Source organism: Anabas testudineus, chromosome 13 (genome assembly GCF_900324465.2).
Source record: "Anabas testudineus chromosome 13, fAnaTes1.2, whole genome shotgun sequence".
NCBI lineage: Eukaryota > Metazoa > Chordata > Actinopteri > Anabantiformes > Anabantidae > Anabas > Anabas testudineus.
The window spans coordinates 8,661,196-8,684,110 of NC_046622.1; the positions used below are offsets into that span (position 1 = coordinate 8,661,196).

General features: G+C 39.6%; 1 protein-coding gene across 2 annotated transcripts in view; it reads left to right on the plus strand.

Annotated features, from left to right (window-relative positions):
* The window catches only part of LOC113149890 (SPRY domain-containing SOCS box protein 4), a 35,630-nt gene that overhangs the window by 1,623 nt on the left and 11,092 nt on the right, over window positions 1-22,915 (plus strand). Inside the window, exons 2-3 of one of the 2 annotated variants that reach the window (XM_026342228.2) lie at window positions 9,116-9,202; window positions 20,157-21,041. In XM_026342228.2, the coding sequence (XP_026198013.1) occupies window positions 20,333-21,041 (709 nt within the window). In that variant the 5' untranslated portion in view covers window positions 9,116-9,202; window positions 20,157-20,332. Of the gene's footprint in view, window positions 1-9,115; window positions 9,203-13,805; window positions 14,076-20,156; window positions 21,042-22,915 lie in introns of those variants that run through there. The other variant, XM_026342229.2, reaches the window with a different exon arrangement.

Genomic DNA, 22,915 nt, shown 5'->3' on the forward strand with positions numbered 1-22,915 from the left:
CGTGACTGCTGTGACATGAGTTAACCTCCATGTGGGTGGGTGGCATAAATGTGCCCGGCTCTACAGCGATCACAGTGGAGTTTTCAATCATCTTAATTCATCCAAAATCTACAAGGAAGTAGATAAAAAGAACATTGGTGTGACTAACACCTGAACAAGTATTATTGGTGTGTTTTTGTGCATTGAGCTCATGAATTTGTGCGTTATCAGACTGAGAGCAGTGAGACACAACTATAGAAATATAACATTGGACATTTGCAGCAACACCCTCCTTCCTATCTAATGTGCAGGCTACAGTATGTGCATGTCAAGCTCATCTCTTTACCAACATTATTAGGTCACTATATAAACAATAACAGTATTCCTGTAGCTGATGGTCAGCAAATGCCACAAATGGAGACTTGCTTCTGAATATAGTCGTTTTATTTATGTTTTTGTAAACTGGTTTGTGTTCCGTTGATTATAGTACTGGGATCCAAAGTAATGAGGTTTGCCTCGTTGTCCAGCCATTACTTATAATGACTCTCTGCAGTATAGAGTGGATATTTTAGAAAAGCAGTGACATCAGAACCTGAGTTTAAAATCCAGTTTTTAATGATGTATTGGACATTTTCTATGCATAACCCTAGATGTTCTCAGTTAGTGTTAATTGGTGCTTGAACAAGTGACTAAATTCACATCTAGCTACATTTTAATTTATTGAAATAGGATCAACAGAACAATAATGAACTGATTTTCAGCTATTTTGATAATCAATAAATGATATTTTTTCTGGTCCACATAGTGTGAACAATGCTGCACATTCTCAGGTTGCAGCTCTTCGAATGGCACCAGCTGCTGCTCTGTATCCTATTCATGTTTTGGTGTGTGCGTTTTATTCAAATTTCAATGACACAGCTAATGCTGAGCTATATGTTGTATGGAAACCTTGCGAAAATTGCTCTTATTGCACCCTTAGTGCATCTCTGCTTATGCGGCATACCCGTGTGTTGTATTTTGAAATGTTTTTTTTTTCCCCACACACTGAGTCATGTAAAATATGTTTTCCCTTTGCCCTGCAGTCCTGATGGACAGTATGCGGGTGAAAACGCACTTCATTTTCCAACTAGGTTTTGTTACTTAATTAGAGCAAATTAGATTTCTCCTTTGATAAAGACAAACTGAACTTGTTTGTCCGCCCTAATTGAATTATCTGTCGAACAGGATTCTTCTACTTAAATCTTTGCTGATAATATGAAGCAATAAAATAAACGCAGTTTGCTGAGGGCAAGTGCACTAATGACTTTTACACCAGTTAGAAAATGGGACATTGTCGGATAGATCAACATCCATCATCATGATACAGTAACCTGACAGAGGAGCCATGCACTTTGTGCTAAATGGATGATGTAACTATAATGCTCATAGCATCACTGTCAGGTTGTTAGATGAATTTATGTTGACAAATGAGGTGGGAAATAATTGCTGTGCTACTCCATCATCCCTCCTGTGTCAAGTGGCACATTACTTCTAATGACAGCTGTGGGTGACACCCAGGTAACGATAGGTCCTTCTCCCACCAGCCTCCTGCTGCTGTCACAAATCCAGTCGAAACAGAGGTTCCACCATGCTCGGTTTTGGATGTAGATTTTAATAATAACCACTCTTGTTTGTCTAGATGTTAAAACGCTTGTTGTTTGAACCTAGATCTGACTTGGCCAGTATGATGTTAGTTAAAGCAAAACACATTTTCTTCTGGTTTTTCCATGATTTCATTTTTAGAGCTGCTAAAAGGGAATTTTTACATTTACAACAAAAACTGACAAATAATAGATATCATGGCAGAGCTGCTGTATTGGATTGCATTAGATCGTACACATGAATAATAATAAAGTGGCCAGTAAGTATATTTATCATCATCGCTGACATTTGGTAGTTATTTTTTTTCTTCTTATCTTGGCTTTTTGGTCCATTAATTGCCCAGGGATGAGAAGCTTAAAGTTGATTTATTTACAGCATTTTTGCTTGATAAATGACAAACGACTCAAAAGCTGAGTTGGTTTTCAATAAAGTTGACTTTCTTTCTATTTACTAAATGATTAATTATTTCAGCTTTATCCCTCATATCTTTTAATAAGCTCACTTGAAAGGTCTTTCCAACTTGGCTGCTCGTACTTGAGGTGCATTCACACAAAGTGGTTGCCAGTGTCTGATATCTACTGAAGCTGTAGTTCTGCAGGTGTGTTGTGTTAAGTGTGTAGTTTACGTATTTTTCCTTCGACTGGACAGTTGTTACATCGTCTGCCAGCAGACACGTCACTAAAGTTGGTGATTTGTTTTTACAAGTGATTATTTTTCTGTCTCGGTAAATACCAATAATCTACTTCAGTTTGTGCTGGAACCAAAACGCTTCTCAACCTTCTGTAGTTTTGCTGGGCTCCATTGACGAACAGCTCTTGCTAGCACAGGCTTTCCAAAAATGTCCACTTTTAACAACTGAATTCAGTTTCATTTAGGAAAGGTTTCTAAAACAGCAGCTTTCCTGAAGTCATAAACTGAATTTTGACTGAACTGACGGTCAGCTGCATCATGTCAGGAAATACAAAAGCTTTATGCTGTCGGCCAGAGGAAAATATAATTATCTCGTTGCAAGATTCCACTGTATTCAAGGCATATCTGATAAGATATGCTGATATATTCACCTCTTCTACACAATGTGTCCAGTCACATCCCAAACTCGGTCTCACACATGTCAGATTGGAAGCGTACTGTAGCCAGTGTGTCTGATGCTGACTCGGTAGAATGTTAATGTTGTTGGCTTTAGACCGTCAGTACTAAATAGACGGGACATGACTTAGTTTGATAGCAAAAGGATTTCTATAACATGCTCACCTATTTAAAGCAAATTCTAGGAGTGGTGCACGTGATTGTTACAGAATAGGTTGCTGCTCATGTCATCCAGTGCTGCCTGTCGCTGCTGTGTGAGTGACGTGTGCTGATGATTGTACCTAGCTCTTCAAGCAGGTGGTAGATGTTCCACTGAGAGGTAGAGAGAGCACACGCACGTTACTGGCGGTTGTTTATCTTAACATCTGAGAAGGATGTGGTATAAAGAGCTCCTCCTGGAAGAAGCTTCCACCCACACGTTTCCATACTGATAAACTGAACCTGTGCATCGTGTCCTGCATTGAGTTATAAACTCCTGTAAATAAAAATCGCTCTTGAACCATGGTAATGTTCACATTTATCCACATTTTGTTCTCATAGCATTGCATGACGCTAGAATTTCCAACCTTAATAGCAGTGATGGAGGACTGTCATTTAAATGTTTTCTGATGTAGTCTACTTGCATGTCATAGTGGTGACAAACAGGCTTTGCAGTCAGACGTTTTGACTGCACTCCCTTGCAGGCATAAGAGATGATGACACTTGGATGTGACATGGATGGAAATACTGAAAGTATGATTTGGTCTTTAGGACCCTTACAATGAAGTTAGGTGGGTGTCAGATTGATCAAGACTCCTCAGATGACGACACAAACTGGGGAGCTAGTAGTATAGTAGAGTGATTCATACCTGGAGGAAGGAGGATTGCACCGAGTGTATCTGACAGTTGTTGTGATTGTTTTAATACAGTCTCAGTTTGACGGTGAGTTAAATTTAGAAAGCCTTTTGTGACTGAAACCATTATTCTAGCAGTTCACAAGCAGAGGTAGGAGACAGGTTTATGCAGTAATGACAGTGAAAACAGTGATGACCTTTTTTCTGCTTAAAAGTCAGAAAATCCATCTCGGTTGAATTTGCTATAAATGAATGTGTTAAATGCCAGTTCATGCTTTCATACATTCAGAAAAAGGGTCTAATTTGTGTGATGAAAAGAAATAAAGTTATTATGTCATAATGTCAGTGCCCACCTTGCATTCTTCTAGGCAAGTCCTTGGCAGTGTTTTTGAACACGATCCATAGCCGACATGATGCTATTCACACATTACCCTAAAAGCTGATAACTCAACACCTGTGTGTAAAAGAAAAGGTTGACCTTAAAGCAAAGGTTTAAGACCAGACATTCTGCTTCCTCTTAACCTACTCTCTTCCTAACGGTTTCCTTTTCCTTCTCAGATTTTTCTGCCATAACAGTCTGCCATGCAAAACGGTATGCTCAGACTCTTGGGTCATTGCGAGGGCAGAGTCCACATACACACAACTGTGAATCGTCTCACCTCAGGTGACCTCTTGTGGGGTAGTGTGTTTATGCTGGTGCACAGATGCAGTCATACATGGCTGCTTGCTGTCAGTGCAGTGAAACAGAAATAGGAGATAACAGGAGCATGACCTATACACATGTCAATAAGCTGAAGCAGAACTATTTGAGGAGGGCTTTAATAAACCCCCAGTACAATGCTTTGAAATATCATTCTGAGGCCTATGTGCCTTAAACCTTTGGCTTGTGTGCTTAACCTCTTAATACTGGTAAATTGACTCAAATGTTGGGTTCAGAGACACAGTAGTAAGCTGTGCAGAAGTGTGTGGAGCCAGGGGTATTTAAATCTCTAGCTCACTCTTTTGTTAACACAACTATTCCTGACACTTCTAATGGAAAGACTGTGTGAAAATGTGCACTGCCTGTAGTTTCCACCATCCCATGAGCCCAGTCATTGTTTAGCTACACTATACTGACGTGAATTATTGAGTTGTCCTATGTGCTCATTGATGTGCTCTACTGGAATCCTGTTACTCCATTGACGTTCAGAAGCTTTGATGCCTGCTGGGTCCTCCTGTAACATGTCAGGATCTTTGTTCACAGTGGTGGGTTCCACATAATAAACCTCTGTGAAATTGATTAAGTTTATGTAGGTAGTGCTTTATCTGCACATTCTGCCTGCAAGGCTAAAAATACTACAAAATTAACAGATGTCTGTATGTGTTATAAATTCAGTGTACGGTACACCATGTTGCTGAGTTCTTCTGAGGTCAGGACAAACTAATGCTAATTTCTGAGGGCTTTGCGTCATGAGTGTTTGGAAAGAGAGCGGTCTGATTGAAGCATGGAGAAAAAAAATAAACATTTGCTTATTGTCTTTTTGTCCCCTCTTCCAAATTCTCTTATTTAGCATTGGAATTAGAACTCGGTCAGGCTTTTAAGCACAGCAGTTCATTATTTTCCAAGTTAATTTACACCATGTTTGACTGTGGTTAATGATTTACTTTCTCAGGGGTAGATGAGACCACAAGCTCAACTATGGCACATTGAGCTAATTTAGCAGCTAAAGTGACATGGTGCTTTTGATCTGCTAATATGCCGCCTAGTTAAGCTCCGTGTCATCAGCAGCATCCTGTCGCCTACATTCAGAGTTTGTCAAGTAATTTTTGAGCATGGCGAGTTACACTGTTAAAATATGCTGCAAACTGGCTGTTTTAGTCTGAAATATGTCGGTGAAACACGCAGTTTCTATCGTCCCTGCTCCTCAGAGATGACAAATACAGGCCTGCAGACGGAGCACAGAGTTGCATGTGGAGACAGGTGAAATGGCCTGTCCTGAGTCATCAAGAAGATCAACACCATCAAGTTCCTTATTGTTCTGTGTATTTACTGTGCTATCATTTTTATATTTCTTTCACAGATAATAAAAGCTGGTGATAAGGTATTCAAATTCTTTGCCAACACACTTCCAAACATCTGGAAAGGAGAAAGTCACACAAGAAAGTCATAAAACTTAGTGATTTATGTGGTCACCTCACCTGCTACTGCTTTGTAAGGATGGTTGGCTTTAGATGTGACCAGCTTTAACTATAGAAGATCTTTGTATTTAGATTTGTGCCAGTGTAGAAAAGAGGCGGATCAAGAACAAAGACGTGCTACCAAATGTGTTGGCTGGTTATGGAACCCATTTTCTCAGTTGTAAATCTTTTTTCTTCTTCTTCATACTGCCTTATTTACTAACTGTCAGCTGAACAAAGGACTTTTATGTATTAGCTTCATAAATTTTGCAGTTCTCAGGCTGAGGGGTGGCTGTGCTTGATGTTGCATACTTCAAGATTAATTTGTGGTTTCTTAAGCAGTCAGTTGCATTTGGGATTTTGTGGAAGAGGTGGTGAAGCAGCCTAGCTGTATTTCATCTTCGGACCACATTGGTACTCTGCACTCATTGTTATTGTACAGTGTAATGGCTGCTCTGATGGCGACAATTTTATTCTAGCTCCATATACAACACTGAATCAGACAATAGAAGTGATTGGTCGCTTAAGATTGTTTTTGGATAGAGAAGGTAGAAACCATTGAGAACTGTAGTCTCCCAGGGGCCTCCTACTGATAAATGGTTCACCCTCTCTTCCCTCAAACCATCATTAAAATGTCAAATCATTAAAAGCAGCAGTTTTCCAAAAGCCCCCTCCCTCACTGGTGGGAGCCTTTTTCTGCCAGCTCAGTTGGCCTCTTTCTTCTTCTTGTGAAACATGTTAAACTGCATTAATAAAAATGTTTTTGAGCAAAACTGGAGTTTTATCTCAACTGCTGCACACTGGTCGTGCTTAATGTTCCTTTAATTTTCAGTGGACGATTAAATGACATGGATGAAGCAGATCTGTATTACAACAGATGCTGAAACATCTGTGTACTAGGCAGAGATGCCTGCACAGTCGAGGCTTAAGTGACCTTGTACAAGGGTAGAGCATTGCTGTAAAAGAGCATCAAGGCTGGGTTATGTCTGATCAGAACTAGTCAGTAGTTTACTGATGTCTTTATTTTATTTTAAACCGACCCAGCCTTTGACCACCTTGCCCTCCATTGTATTGGATGACAATGATTGAACTGAATAAGCTGCACTGATACATTTAGGAGTGCTTCCTCTGTTGCATTGTTTGTATGCTGTATGATGAATGTTTCCTCGTCATTCAGATCACCTCAGCTAACTCGCTCCAGCAGCTCACTGTTACTGGAGGTGTGTGTGTGTTTCTGTGTGTGTGTGTTTCTGTGTGTGTGTGTTTCTGTGTGTGTGTGTGTGTTTCTGTGTGTGTGTGCACAGAGTGGGAGGAAACAGGTGGTAAGGAGTGGGGGGCATTGGAGAGAAAGCTACTGTGTAAACTGTTTAAGCCATCCTGCTGTCTTGTCAGACCACATACTATAAGGGCCTGTGTGTACTTGTTTTTCAGAAGAGCTGACAATTTCAAAGAGATGAACCCTGCTGCCACCACATCGAAATCAGTGGGTCATTTATCCAGCCATTATACTTTCAACTTCCCTCTAAAAGACCCAATTTCAAATGTAGTTTGTTGCCATGGTAATATTGTCATAGGTGGTCCTGGGATTGTTGAGGTTTCTAAACAGTAGTGGATCTGGAGCTGCATTGGCTTTGTTCAGTTTTAGAATAATGTCCAAGCATTGGAATAAAAATTGCTTAGGAGTGTAACAATTCTCTAAATCTACAGTTTAGTTTGGACCTCACTTTTTATTAGTTTTTCTTTGCCTCTTTTCTGCACTGGCACCAATCTGAATACAAAGGTCTTTTATTGTTAAAGCTGGTCACAATTAACAAGGCTGTCAAAACACTGATGACCTGCACTCTGTACTATTTCTCAATGCACCCAGACCTGCAGCTGACAACTTGTTATGCCTGAATTATTGTGACCGTCAGAGCTGCTACACATGTGAGATATCTGCAAAAGTTTCATGACATGGGTCATGTCACTGGTTTATGTCTCAGTTTCAGAACTGAAGTAGTAACTTTGTGCTGAGTTAAGTTTTCTCAATATTTGAGGGGACCTCTATGTCGTAAGAGGGCTGCTGTTGCGTTGGTGTTGCGCAGTTCATTTATTCAGTGTGGAAATCCACAGGGACCCATTGATAATGGATTCATTTTACAACTTTGCTTCACTATCCAAACCCACCTTGCTCTGATTCAACGCTCCTTTCGTTGCCAACCCCCCACACTGCTTACTTGAATGCATAATTATCAAGATAACACCCTTTGCCGAAGTGCGTATTTGTGTGTAAAAAGAGTGAAGTGAAGGAGTCGAGACCGGCTTTTCATATTATTCAGTGATGATGTCTCATTGAACACATTTTACATGCTCACATTAACATTGGTTGCTGGGAGAAATCGGTGTTAACTGATTTTCTTTTAAGCACATCAACTGATAAAAGAAGCATTTGCTCATTTTATTGTTTTAGCAATTGGACTACTAGAAAGAAAAAGAAGAGTTTAATTTCTTAGTAAATATAAACCCACTGTTTGCTATCTTTTCAAGTGTCTCAAGTTTAGCTGGGCAACACTTGAAGACTCAACGAACAGAGCTGCTACAGTTGTTATGGTGTAGTAGCCAGCACTTTGAGTACTTTATATAACAGATGGAGTTTTATTGGAGTAAAGCAGTGCTTGACCACAAGGAATAATGCTGGCAGGGACAAGCACTGCAGCAGTGCTTGTCCCTGCTGCCAGACAACTCTCTATTCGCTTTAGGAGTGAATGTTAGATTAACATCTTTATTAGAAGCTTACAGTATATTCATAGCACTTTGAAATAGCAAATTCCTCTGAAAGTGTCAGTGTTTCTGTATGTGACCAAAAGGCAACCCCTGCTTCACTCATGGGCCCTAAGGAATTATTGCATCAACTTTCTCCTGCCTTTATCACCAACCTAACTGCAAGTGACATACAGGAGACACCACCCTGCTATTTAAAGTTTGAAGAGGAGTCGTCTTAAAATTTGATGAACATTAAGATTGCAGGGGCTAATGAATATTCAAGCGCAGAGCCCCCCGTTCCTCAATTCTTTTTCCGCTTTCTTTTCTTCTTTCCTTATCTCTCTTTGCTGCTGTCCTCTTCTTTTTGAATTAGTTCATTTTGGCCTAAATTTGAACTGGATCCAAACAAACACAGGTTTTCTCAAGAGAACATTCACCAGCACTATCGTGCCTTAGTATGTCTAACACTGTGTCAGACTATTGCCTGTGATTGTTCCACTGAGTTTTCAGTCTTGGAGCTCATTAAGATTCTGTGTCTGCTATCATTTTGAATATTAGCACCTCATCCTTTGCTGCTGTAAATGACCCACAAGACAAATGCACATTATCTCTTTAATCATAACAATTTTGTTATATCTTTATCACGCTGATCAAACCTTCACTGCTTTTTTCAACAGGAAACAACCTAAGCTTTGATGTGGTGCCCTCTTGACCTGGCAGAGATGTACTTTTCTCAAGACCCCTGTACTCAAATGGATTAAAAGGTTAGCTTCCAATCTCTTCCAATCTTTTATTACTTACTTTAGCTCTGTCTTTAAGCTGCATTCAAACTCTGGTGGTCAAGGCCATGCATGGTGTTAGACGATAGTGGCATTGGAGGAATGACTTGCTGTTCATTCATGAAAGAATGAACCCATCGTGATCCTGGAAAGTGATATGTCTTTGTTTGAAAATTACAAAGTATCCCACTGGTAATAATAAGAGCTTGTTAGTGATGTGAGTACAGAATGAATGACTTATTTTAATAATATACCTCACATTCTTTGAGTCAGCTGTGGAAACCTGATCCAACTAGTTTAGACTTACCTGTAGGTGCAGAGAAACTGATCCAAAGTGCCTGGTAAATATTTTAGTAGCTCCTAACTCCAAACCAGCGACATGTGCTACAGGCTTTGAGATAAGGTTTCACCCTGCAGAAGCGTTCATATCTGACCCAGATGCTATAGTACTCTTTGGAATTGCAATACAGCATGACCCTGGTGCAAGCTGACCTGTCTTTGAAAGTGTGTCAAGCTAACATCATTCATTTGTATAAATTGTTTATTGGACTAGTACACTGTATACTTGTATACTGCACTGCAACACAGCATAATATACAATCTCAAATTTAGAATAGACTCAACAAATGGTGGTCCCCTGTGATTCGTGGGTGACCCATGATTTTAAATGATTACATGTATTACAGCTCCTCCTGTACTACATTTATTTCATATAGGTGTCTGTGTTTTCTGTATATTGAATTACATTAGGTGCTATAAATCTAGGTGTGTATGTAGTATTATGATCTCAAGCCAGTGCTACCATGCAGCCACTTTGGGCGTGTCATGCATGTTTACTATATAAATACAACAAGAACATCTGATGATCTCAATACACTCAGTTCAGGTAGATTAGACCTCTGGTCAATGAGTTCAAGAAACTCATTGAATCTTAACACACAATCAATCTTTGAACTAAAACTACATTAGCTGCAGACATTGTCCAATAAAGTTGACGTACTTGACATCCACTGTTAAGCAGTAACAGTATTTTTCTGTGAACTTATGCAGCATAACTTGTAATATGTGCACAGCTTGTTTGTATTTTATTTTTGTTTCTTTGTTTGTTTGAGTGGACTGTATGGTCAGATTGTGAGTGTATGTGCAAGATGCGAGACAGTTCTGAAGCAGCCAGTCGCCCATTCTGCCAGGTTTCCAGTCTCACGCCAAAGCTATGTTCAAACAAACTTTTATAGCTTCACCAGACTAATGAAGACAAGTAGGGATTTTGCTCAGTGCCTAATGAGCAGAGGATTTGTAATTTTAAAAGGCAGATTAATAGTCCGTGGAACATGTTTATATACCTATATATTGAATAACCTACCAGATATTTAATTTTAATAGGTGGCAGTGATGTTGGTTTCACGACATACTATGGTATGAAAATTGATACCATACCATGTACATCTGCGTTATAGGAAAAACAGAATTGTTTTTCTATATTTATCTATACAGTGAAGTCAGCCAGTGCAATATTTATCTTATGTACATCTGTACAGTCCAATCATTCTGTGCAATATTATCTTTATGTACACTTTGTCCTCTTTCCCTTGAGCTTGTGTGTCAGGTGAATTTCCTGGTGTAAGGTCAATAAGATATATTTTTATCTCATCCTAATGCACAAGCAGTATCTAATAATATAGTATTTAATGGTCACAGATGACACGTTTCTGTTTTAACTTTTAGTATTTGAAGTACATTTTTGTGAAAGTGCAGGACTTGTAAATGAGTACTTCTGCAGTGTGGCATTAATACTTTCATTTGGGTAGGATACTTCATCCACCATTTGTGCTAAAAGCTTCTTTTTAATTTCCTTTTAAAGGTTTTTGTATGTGATAATCGTGTAATACTGTATACCATGAAACCCTGCGATTTTCCGAGACTGTTTCATACCATTGCAACCCCAGTTGCTTGTTGCAGTAAACCTAAAAAGATACATGGACACACAAAGAGGCTGTGCAAACTCCACATAAAAGGTCTAAATGTGCTATGTGGGTGATGGTTCTAATCTCTCTGTACCAGCTGCTGATAATTGAGGTGCTTACTTTACTTACTGATTACACATGGCCGTGAAAAGATGTCTTTTCTCCAGCACTTAGAAGGCGTAACCATGGAGGCAGGTTTACCTTTTATGCCTGTGTTGTTTAGATTATGTGTGAGTGTGTGGACACAAGAAAGAACTGGACTCGGAGTGTCTGCTTTGGCTCCTGCTCCCAACACATGGTTGCCAACAGATTCTTCTCCTGGATAAACGGAGACATGGAGACTGCAAACGGCTACTCATCCCTGGCTGAATTGTGTGTTAGTCTGAGGAACAGGAAATCGTTTGGACAAATGGGTCTATTATTGACTAGACCACTACCTTGGCTGGCTCTTTGATCTGCACATTGTAAAGTCATCAATCTATTTTATGGTGGATGACAGGAGAATGATTAACTGTTTTAATTACAATGCAATTTATTTGTCGTATTCTGCTATATTTCCATCCAAGTTTTAACAGTCTTGTTTTAATCCAGTCCATTTAGTCCTTAAATGTCTACGTTCTCCTGTCTTTGTTTCTTTCCATGTTGACTTGACATGCATTCATTGCCCTGAAGGTCTCATGTGGCTTTGCAATGAACTACCCAAGTCCAATTTACATTCTTAGTCCATGGTGTTCTCACAACAATTTGTATCCTTAAATTTAAGAAGTTAATGCCCTCTTATTCAACTTTTTGAAGTTGCACTGCTATCTGTACACCAGGGCACCAACAAGGTGACGCTAGACGCAGCAGCAGCCTTCAGTGTAGGTGGGGGAATCTATTATGACTATGGTGAGTGGTTTTTGTACAGTGAAAACTTTTTTTTCCCTTGCTTGAGTTAAATTAAGCCGAGTCATATTGTGTTAATGCATGCAGAATTCAGCATGAAAGTGCAAGCATGCAGAGAGGAATTCTGTTGTGCGTTTGCTCAGGAGGCAGTAACAAGTCAGAGGAGGGCTTTCTTATCTCCCAGGGGAGAAAGATGAGAGGGAGAAAAGCATGGCTTTTTAGCTTGGGAGCGGGGGATGGTGTCAGAAGAGAAAGACAAAGAAAGAAGGCTTTGGGTGTGGGGTACCTTGTCGTAACAGAGCTTATTGTACACGCATTAATTTTAAAAGGCCACATTGAAAACTTATTCTGGAGCCAATTTACTAGCTTCAAATCTATACAAAACATAACTAAGGGCACAAAATATAATTTTTTTATATTTTATTTTATTTTTTGGCCTACATGTGGTAAGACGGCACTGGCAGTATGTGGAAAAGGTTTTGAGGTGTTGCACAATGGCCCCCACTTCCAAGTTACGTGTCGAAGGGGACAAAGTCTGAGGAAGTGTGTCTATGTGGGGAAAAAACTGTCAATTTATTTCATCGTGATAGTGTACATTCCTGGAACATTACGCTCTAGTTAAATTTCACTGGAAGGTCTAGCAACATCCACGTGCCAACGGAGTGATCACTTTTTTATGATTTACTTTTTTATAGCGGTGCTGTTCTTTGTTTGCACTCCCCAAAAGCCTGCAGTAATAATAATATATATCATTCTTGGATGAATTGAACATGACGAATCATAGTTCAGTTTCTGACGTCACCAGCTTGGCAGTTGAGTTTTAGTCTTGTTGAAGTGTATTTGTACAATTGAGAGCCTTTTTTCCTTGGAAAAACTAAATTCAGTACTCAGGATTAAAGACTGAATGATGACTGCCACTTCCGAAACAAATGTGTTGAAGCTAAGTTAAGACGGTTAAGTATCCAGTAAAGGTTGAATGTGCACACATATAACCAATGTAAAAACTCTAGTGCTGGTGAAAGATGCTGATAACAAACTGAGACAAATGTTTCTCTACTCCAGCTCTCACTTATTCCAAAAACCTGCACCTGTAATGTATAAACAGCAGAAAGCGTCTCTGTGTTGGGGAAAATAGGTGGAACATGAGCTGGTGGTAAAACTAGGAATCAGCCTCCTCATATGTTTTACTTGTTTTCTCAGTAAATCTGTGAATATAGTCAGTAGTGGAGAAATCCATGTGCTGCAAAATCACCTCGGATCAAAATAAGAAATGAACTCGCCACATTTTGTATCTGAACACAGCTTGCTCTTGGCATAAACAGAGAGGGTCTGGCTTCAGGTGACTTGATGGCTTAATTAAGTTGCAGTTTGTATTTATCTTGTGTACTGTTTGTCTCTCTTAAAATATTGTTGTGTATTGTTTGATTACATTACAAAGAGTTACTGTCTCAATGTCCAACTCAGCAGAGCAAAGGGGAAACAAGCTGTTAATTTGCAAATGTGGGTGAACTGTGTGCGTGTGTCTACATTTTTTTTGGTTTTTTTTTTTGTTTTTTTTGTTTTTTTGTTGTAGAGGTGTCTGATCAGTGCATCTGTGAGAGAGTGGGTGTGTGGTTTTGTACTGCTTGGGAACGTCTTTGAGCACCATCCACATTAAGCCCTCCCCTTCTCCCTCCCTCCTCGTCTTTCTCTCTCTTTCCTCCCTCCAGCAGCTGTTTTCCAGTCTTGGCTGACAACTGGAGCCAAGCTGTTTTTTGTTTTTTTTTTCTTTCTTCCCCTATCCTCACGTCACAAGCAGGAACTCACCGACTTACTGACATACACAAACACCCTCTTTTTGTTTGTCTCGGCCCCTGTCCCACACTTGTCTGGCTGTTGACCGAGTACTGGCCTCATTTTGGACTACACACTGAGGAGCAAGTATTCCCACTCTTCTACTTGGCTGCTGTGATTGTGTGCTCACATTACTGTGTGAGAGCTTCCTGCCTGTTTGTAGAAATGCTTTCATGGTAAGATGGCTTTTTTTTTCTCACAAGGCCGATTCTGTATCTTGACCTCTTCTTCTTTCGAACTGTGACTTTTTTCCAGGTTACCTCTCTATTGGCAAGATTGTTTGTGGGCTTATTGTCAGTGTTTCTCTGTGTGTGTGTGTGTCTCCTAGTGTCCGCAAAATGGCATGAGTGAAATTAAACTATTCACACACAGCTATGGTCAGTGTCAAATATAAAGAATGTGTTATTTCTTGTTTGTTTAAGAAGTTTTTTGTTGAGGGAGCTGTTTGTGTAGTGTTTATAATTTTAGTGCCCCCATACAAAGTCAAGCGTTTGGTAGCAAACATATATCTTAAATTCACTTCCACTTTAATGTGTGTCTCCTGCATTTAGTAGGAGGAAATCTAATATAATAAAAAGAAATTCTCACTCTCAATTTTCACAAGCTGTTTATATAAACATGTAGAAGTTTTAATATCTTGCTGATGCCGGTAGACAGTAACAGTCTACTTGCTTTAACCAGATCTCACTGTGAGCTAAACTGTCCACACAGCTTTTCTATACTGGCTAAGATTCAAGCAGGAACATATCAACAACCTGCGTCATCTTGTACTGCTTTTGTTTTGTAAATGCATGTGATCATCCTCACAGAAGGAGACTGAGAACAATGTCGCAACCTGGGAAAAGAGTGGTATAATGGAAAAGAAGCATGATGGGGGGAAAATAGCCTGTATCTGTTGTCTACAACAAAACCTCTGAGAACAAACATTGCATAAAAAACATTTTTTTACAACTGTGAATTAGGGTTGCAACTAATTTTCTTTAGTGGACTAAACTATTATTTTCACGAATAATCAGCTATTCAGATTATGGGCTGCATAGATGCTCAACGCTCAGGTTTTAAATTTAGCATAAGGATGTTTTTAGGCACGAACCTTCCTAATGATACAAAACAGAAATAAAAATTCCAATAAACGAAGTAGCAACAATGAAATTCTCTGCGGGAATTCTCCATAGTTTACTCTTATATAAACAATACATGACAAAATAAACAATACACCTAAATAAAACCAGAGGGTGAGGATAGAAACGTGTATCCTGTACTTTGTACATTCTCAGGTCTACTCTCTGTTACAGCTATAATAGGCCATAGTACGTCAGTCACAATTTTGTATTCAATCAGAGGAAAGTCATCATCTCCTGATGGTCTCACGAGAGGGTTCCTCTCTGAGAACAGATATTCCCTGCTGGAGAGATGAAACCCTCTGACAGGGTGGATGATGCAGGGATGCACCGAAAAGATCAGGATCTGTGCTTACCTTATGGTTGCCTATTGTTGCCTTTCCTTTATGGCAACAGGTCAGTATCACAAATGAATAACCATGCAGAACAGCTGAATGTTTCTTGGTCTGAAATAACTGGAATGAGAACCAAGCGGGAAGAAATTGACGTGCTTGTTGTGCCAGTTTGCATATGAGCTGTCATCATTTACGTATTCATCTCATTGTAGTTACCTGGCTCATGTCTCATCAGGAGCAGAAATATCGTCATCGACACCTAATGTTCAGACACCAGCAAATAAGAGTTTTGGTTGGAGTGGGTGATACGTCAAAGTCGCCGCATTAACTGTCTGCGCGTGTGTGTGTGTGTGTGTGTGTGTGTGTGTGTGTGTGTGTGTTTGGGTGGGGGTAGCTTATGTTAAGATGGGTTGAGCACGTTTGATATGCTAACAATAGCTGTCACGCTACCAGAGGTTTTATTCATGCCGCTGCCTCCTTTGCATATGAGAGAGAAGTTTGTGCTGTAGTTCCTGGTTGAATCTTACACGGTCCCATCTCTCCCATGCCCAGAACTGAAGGAAATCACTCGGATCACTCAAATCACTCTGATTTTTAGATTGTTGTTAGGTTGTTCTTGGTTTATACACACTGTATTTTGTACTGGACAATCCCTTCTATTCAGTTCAGCTCTGTTAGTCTGAAGAGGTAAATAGATGGATTTCTTATCTTGTTCTTTTTCCCTGTCAAGGTTGTCTTGATTTCCGTCACTCACCTGCTCAACAGTGTTTCTCACCATTGTCATCTCTTCTCTCATCTTTTTCACTGTACAGTACATGTACATTGTAGATGGTCCCAGCTCAATATGCCGATAAGAGTTGGTGAAGGTCTATTCTACTGTGACTGTGATCACGTTGCATGCCTTCTTTTTACCACATCATGACTTTGAATTATGCTCTACTAAATGTCTGTCTTGAAGTACTCATCTAAAATGAATGATCATTTTGTTATGGCTACTGGTCCTGAGCGTCCATGTGCAAATCGCAGTTGCAAGGTTGAAGTTTCCAGGAACTACTCGGAGGGTTTTCACAACTGTTTATTGCAGAGATTGGTTCTTGTTGCAGACTTGAAATCTGCATCTACTTGCTTAATAAATTAATTCTTTGCTAAATCATTGCTTGGCACGCTTGCTTGTATAGGCTGTATATTTAAATGATTGTATATTTGTCACATATATTTAGGGCTTCAAGTTATATTCACTATTGATTAATCTATGGATTGTTTTCTTGATTATTTATTTGGGTTGAAGAAAACTGTCACCATGTTTCTGTCTTATGCCATTTTACAGCCTAAAGAGACGTCTTTTAATTGAGCTTCTATCCAATGGTCCGATCCCTCAAAATATCTTCTGAAAAAGCAGCAAATACTGAGATATTTGGGTTGTAAAAATAGTTGAACATTAAATTCATTAGTATCATGTATAGATTTATGGTGAATTAATCGATCAAGTCTAGAATTGCACGAACACGTTTGACTGAGGAACGGCTCTTACCACAGGATGACACAAGCAACACTGCTGGTCAAGTAATTGGGTGAAGTTGAAGTTTGCTGTGTGTATCAAATATTCTCTAGGGGTTTCTTTTAGAGGGGCTGACAGATCCCTTCTATAACTCTGTCTTGCACTCTACAACAGAAATCCTAAATTGCTGATCAGAATCTAGAATTTCATGTTTTTCGTTTTTTATTTTTTGCCTCTCCAAAGCAGACAGAAAATATTATTAGTAATACTATTTTAATACTATTTAACTAATTTTATTTTCAGTGGATGATGGCATTGTCCAGTTGCCCAACACTACTTACATTTTAATTTATGAAGCTGCGGTTCCACTTTCCCCTGCATTATATATAAAGCTGAGGTAGCACTGTTTTGGGAAATTTTGAGCTTTAATTAGCTCATGAGACACTTCTCACCAGTTTAAGTGGAAACATATCTTTGCCATAAAATATAAATTGCAGTTACTGTGTCCATGCTTCCTTTTGTGGTCTTATATTGGGCAACGACTGGAAAGGCAGACAAGAGCGACTGTTTGCCGTAGGGGTTTAAACCATTGTTACCACAAGAGACTTGTTTGCAAGCTAGAGAAGCTGTGCTAGTGGTAGCAGCTAGAAACCTGCAGTATCTGTACAGTATTGAAGGTGAAAGTGCTGGAAACGATTTCTCTTTTTGTCACCACAGGTTGACTGAATATTTTCTAAATAATGTGCCACTCTTCATCATATGGTTAACTCAAATGAAGAACATGTACAAAAATATCACATATTTGTCATTCTATTGTTCTTGTAGGACATCTGTGAATGTCTGTGTATGTATTTGGTATTAGTTTGGTCACTATGAATCTAGACCTAGAAGGCTAACTAAAAGTTTTTACACATATCTTCCCTCTCTCTCGCTTGTCTCCTAATTGTTTGGCTGACTGTTTCCCTACTGATGATTAATGTGTGAGGAAATTCCAGCAAAATCTTTGTACATGAGCTGTATGGACTTGTATATGTCATGTATCATAAAGAGGCACACAAATGCCAGCTGAGTGTTAAGTAGCCACTGTAATTAATCTTTCTGTTGGGGACTGCATTATACTGTGTGATAAAATTGTCCTTTCATTTGTCTTAAAATGTCTCCATGCATCATCTCTGGTGGTATAAATTAAAACCGAATGGGAGAGTTTGTCACTCGTCACGGGTTGCAGTCATGAGATAGCGTTCTGCCAAAGTCTTTGTGTGCCAGAAAGTGGGTAGAGAGTTGTGCGTTATTGTCAGAGCTGTTGCCCATTCATCACATTTTCTTAATTTCATGTCACCACAATGCACAACATATTTACTTTGACATCATAAGCGCAAAGCAACTTGTTAAAAAAAAATCTATCTTGTTTCAATCTTCATCTGTTTCAGTTTGTCCTGCATGCGTAGGATTTTTATGTGATTCAAGCTACCTCTGGTGGGTGTGCCAGCTGTTGTTCTGTACTTTCCCTGGAATCATGTCGAGTCCTTTCCTAGGTAACTACAGGGGAGTAAAGAAACACATTTGAGGGATTGCACATAGGAAAGAGTGAGAGAATCGATTGGTGTCAGTGAAACAGATTCGGCAGACTTTCTCTTTTCTACAGTGAGACATATATTTGGGCTTTCAGTGTGCTGTGAAGGCCCAGCATATACATAGTTCATTTTCTTAAAAAGCCTTATGAAATATAAATAACATGGCAATTGTTTGCTTGGTGAAAAAGGGATGGGCTGAGAAAGCGGGAGTATACTTGCAGGAGTATATTCAGAGGAAGTAGCGGCATGTTTCAGCAAATCCTCTCTGTGTCAGTGTTGGTTATTTATTATTTATTCTATTGCTCACAGAACTTGTATCTCCCTAAATACACGTCTTCAACCATTTCCTCAACAGCTACAAATATTTAAAGTGGTCATATATTGTTTCATTTAGAGTTTATTTTTAAAGGTGGAAATATGTCATAATATCTCTAGGACAACAGCACCCCTGGCCTCCAAACATGTTTGCTCTCCTGTGTCTTGAAAGCCCCACTCCACTCTGTTCTGATTGGTTGTCATTCAAAATGTCAGCACAACCTTAACAACAAAAACTACAATAGGGGGGTTCCTGCTTGGTAAATATTTCAGTCACAACTGCTTAGCCCAAACTTCTAATTATATGTGTCACTGTTATCACCATGAAAACTTGTTGTGCTAGGAAATACAGAATGCAACGTAATATTGATTGCCACTGCTTTTGCTCGTGTGTATGGTGTAGATAAAACATCTTGAATGCTTTAGCTTTGTAAATGACATGTACTGCGTTGTAGAGCAGCACACGGGCAGTCTGTCGGCTTTAGAATGTAATTCTTGAGCAATGTAATAATATAACAAGTATAAATCAATATCTTAGCTGCATATTTGAATGTGCCAGTTCCGCTCTTTATTCCTCCACCTGCCAAGATACAGTTGGAACAGTGCTGTCCTTCAGTAACGACCTAGACAAAAATCCCCCTGCATACTGGGGCAGGTTGTAAAGACGTTCGTCTGTGAAGTGCTCTGAACAGAGACAGACATTGCTTGAAGTCTTTTACTGGCCTGTAACTGTATCCAGTGTAATGGTTGGAAAGTAAACAGGGTTAATTTTCCTCCACAGCCAAGAGTATTTGATAACTGTCTGCTGGTAAACACAGAGCTGATGGAAAGGTCTATGGAGAAGACTAAATTTTAATAATGAATATGTTTGGTAGGTGTCATTTTCTCAACTTGTTAGGTGTCAGTGTACTGTGGGAAGCCAGCATGCATGTTTTGACTGCAGCAATCTATTGTTTTAATGAATAGTTTTCAAATTACTGTCTAGCTATCAAGTGACACACAGAAATTCACACTCAGAAGTGCTGAAATGGTTTTTCCAGATAAGTGCTAGAAGTGAAAAGAAGTTCATCCTTCATTTCTCCTTCACTGTCGTTTTCCCCACTCTGGGCTTAAAGCAGTGCTGTTGCCATATTTCTGCCTCTACTGTCTTTAAACTTAAAGTTAATAAAGAAAAGTTAATTATGCAAATATTTTCAACAAACATCAGTAAAAGGTCCACATTGTGTTTTTTTGGTTTGGTTTGTGTTAATGTTTCATTGTAATATAATGAAAAAGATTTAACGTTTCATATTTTGGAATGATTCAGAAAAAGTTGTGGATTAATTTAATTTAATGTTATGTTATAACAACATAGAGTTTGACTTAAACATTTACATCTACATTTACAATGTTTTATATTTGTGTGTTTTTTCAGGAGTGTTGTTCCCCCTGGCTGAGAAAAGTTTGTCCAACAGCACCTTTCAACCCAAGACCCACTTTTTTGTTATTGCGCCCATGAGGTAACGTCAGGACCTGCTGCCCCCTCATTACCACCCTTGATCCATCCATCTCCCTTCCCTCTGTCCCTTCCTTCCTTGGACTTACCCAGCCATGGGCCAGAAGATCTCAGGCAGTATCAAGTCAGTGGATGTACGAGGGGAACCCTCATATCGGCCTGTACGCCGTGAACTGCGTGGCCCCGATTTCTGTCGGCCTCCCAGGCTAGACTTACTGCTAGACATGCCACCAGCCAGTACTGAAACACAGCTTCACCACGCTTGGAATCCTGATGACCGATCACTAAATGTCTTTGTTAAGGAGGATGATAAGCTGACCTTCCACCGACATCCTGTAGCACAGAGCACAGACTGTATCCGAGGTAAGGTGGGCTACACTAGGGGACTCCACGTCTGGAGGATTCACTGGCCGGCCAGACAGAGAGGCACACATGCTGTTGTGGGTGTCGCAACTGCTGAAGCACCTTTACATTCAGTGGGCTATACAGCGCTGGTGGGCTCGGACTCTGAGTCTTGGGGTTGGGACCTGGGTCGAAACAGACTCTACCACGATGGAAAGAACCGGCCCACTTCCACATCAGCACCCACATACCCCAGTTTCCTGGAGCCAGATGAGTCTTTTGTGCTTCCGGACTCCCTGACAGTAATACTAGATATGGATGAAGGAACACTGAGCTTTATGGTAGATGGACAGTATCTGGGAGTGGCTTTTAGAGGACTAAAGGGCAAGAGACTCTATCCTATCGTCAGTGCTGTGTGGGGGCACTGTGAAGTGTCTATTCGCTACGTCAATGGACTAGATCGTGAGTTGAACAACTGACACACACACACACACACACACACACACACACACACGCTGACGATAAAATATTTAACAAGCAGCTGCAGAGGTTGTGAAAACTATGCCACTTATCACTCCCCAAAAATCATATAGCACTTTAATGGCTGGCACAAAACATTAGTTCCGCTGTGATGAATGACATTGCAAGTCATGGAGGAAAAAGTGTAAAAGTTAATCTTTATCAACACCTGTTCTCCCCTTTTGCTACGTGTTTGGAGTTATAGTGTTGTGTGTTCTGTGTAGTGCAGCTGTAGAACATATAGTTGCAAGAAAAAGTAAGTCGCAATTTCCTGATTTTCTGTATAAATTGGTCATGAAATGTGATTTCTTTACAAAAATTACAAATGTGAACAAATTCAACATTCTTAAGATGATAAAACACAATCTTGGTCTTTCATGTCTTTATTGAACAGACCCATTTAACATACAATGTGATGGTGGAAAAGGTAAATGAAACACTAGGCTTCTCGACACAGTAAATGCCAACCTGAGTCAGGTATTCTCAAACCCTGAGTCCAATCAATAAAACAAGAATGGCATTGTGATTTAGAGCTAAATGGTTGAGTTTGAGAGGGTTTAGATATTCATTAGGTATTATGGCTACTCTGTATAGAAGTGGGTGAACAGCCAAGATCATAAGCACAATGCAGAATTCTCAATAAGGTTAAATATGCTGTGGGGAGCATCATGATTAGGGGCTGCTTTATCTAATGTTGACCTGGACTGCTTGCCATTGTGGAGAGGAAAATTAATTTCCAGGTTTATCAAGATAACCTACACAGGATAATGTCAGGGTGGCTGCGTGCAAGCTGAAGCTCAGAAGGAGAGTAGTGCAGCAAGACAATGAGCCTAAATATCAAAGTGAATTTGCTACAGAATGACTTCAGAGACATAAAATCCACCTTTTGGATTGGACCAAAAAAGGTCAAAGCCCAGACCTCCGCCTAATAGAGAAGCTGTGTGTGTGTTGTGTAAAGAATGGGCAAAAAGTCCTTCTGGACATTGTGCAGGTCTAATTAATAGCTACAGGAAGACCATGCTTGAAGTGAATGCTGCTAAAGGTGGTGAAACAGTTATTTAAACACTTACTTTTTCCACCAGCACGCTGCATGTTTATTGGATGGGTTCAATAATGACATGAAAGGTCATGAATGTTTAACGGGGTACTGTACTAACTGTATCAGCTGTATCAAAACACGTTAAATGGTACCATTTACAGCAGCCATTCCAAAAGTCAAAGTACTAGTTCAAGACATGGCAAAATGTCATTCTGCTGGAATTTCTTGGCGATATTTGTGTGATGTCAAAAATGGATTTATCCCACTGAAGTTTGCAGCATAATCCCCATATAAGTTCAGCATATTCCTTCATAATCACAACACTTGAGGCAGCTTTGTAAGATATGTTCACTGCTGAGTGTTCATAGATTTTTAGTAAACATGCAGGCACAGATTGAAGTTCTATTTATAACTAGAAATTACTTTGAATGACTCATGTAGCTTCATATTAACAGTTTCCTAACATAAAGCATAGTGCTTGGGTTGTGCTGCTTTGCGTCACTAAAGAAATGTGGAGAGGGGGATGTTATAGGTAATTTTTTACTGTGTGGAAATACTATGTTTGTAAAGTAGATTCAACATAGAATTATATTCAGACCTACTCATCAGGACTGAAAAGTACCAGGGTGAGATGTGTGACCCATTGTAGGACTAGAAGGAAATAAGAGAAGATGAGAGAGTCAGTCATGCAGTCTGAAATTATATCTTTACCGTTACATTTCTGTGAAATATGGGGGATCATTTTACAATTTCAACAAGTATACTCTTCTATGGCGCT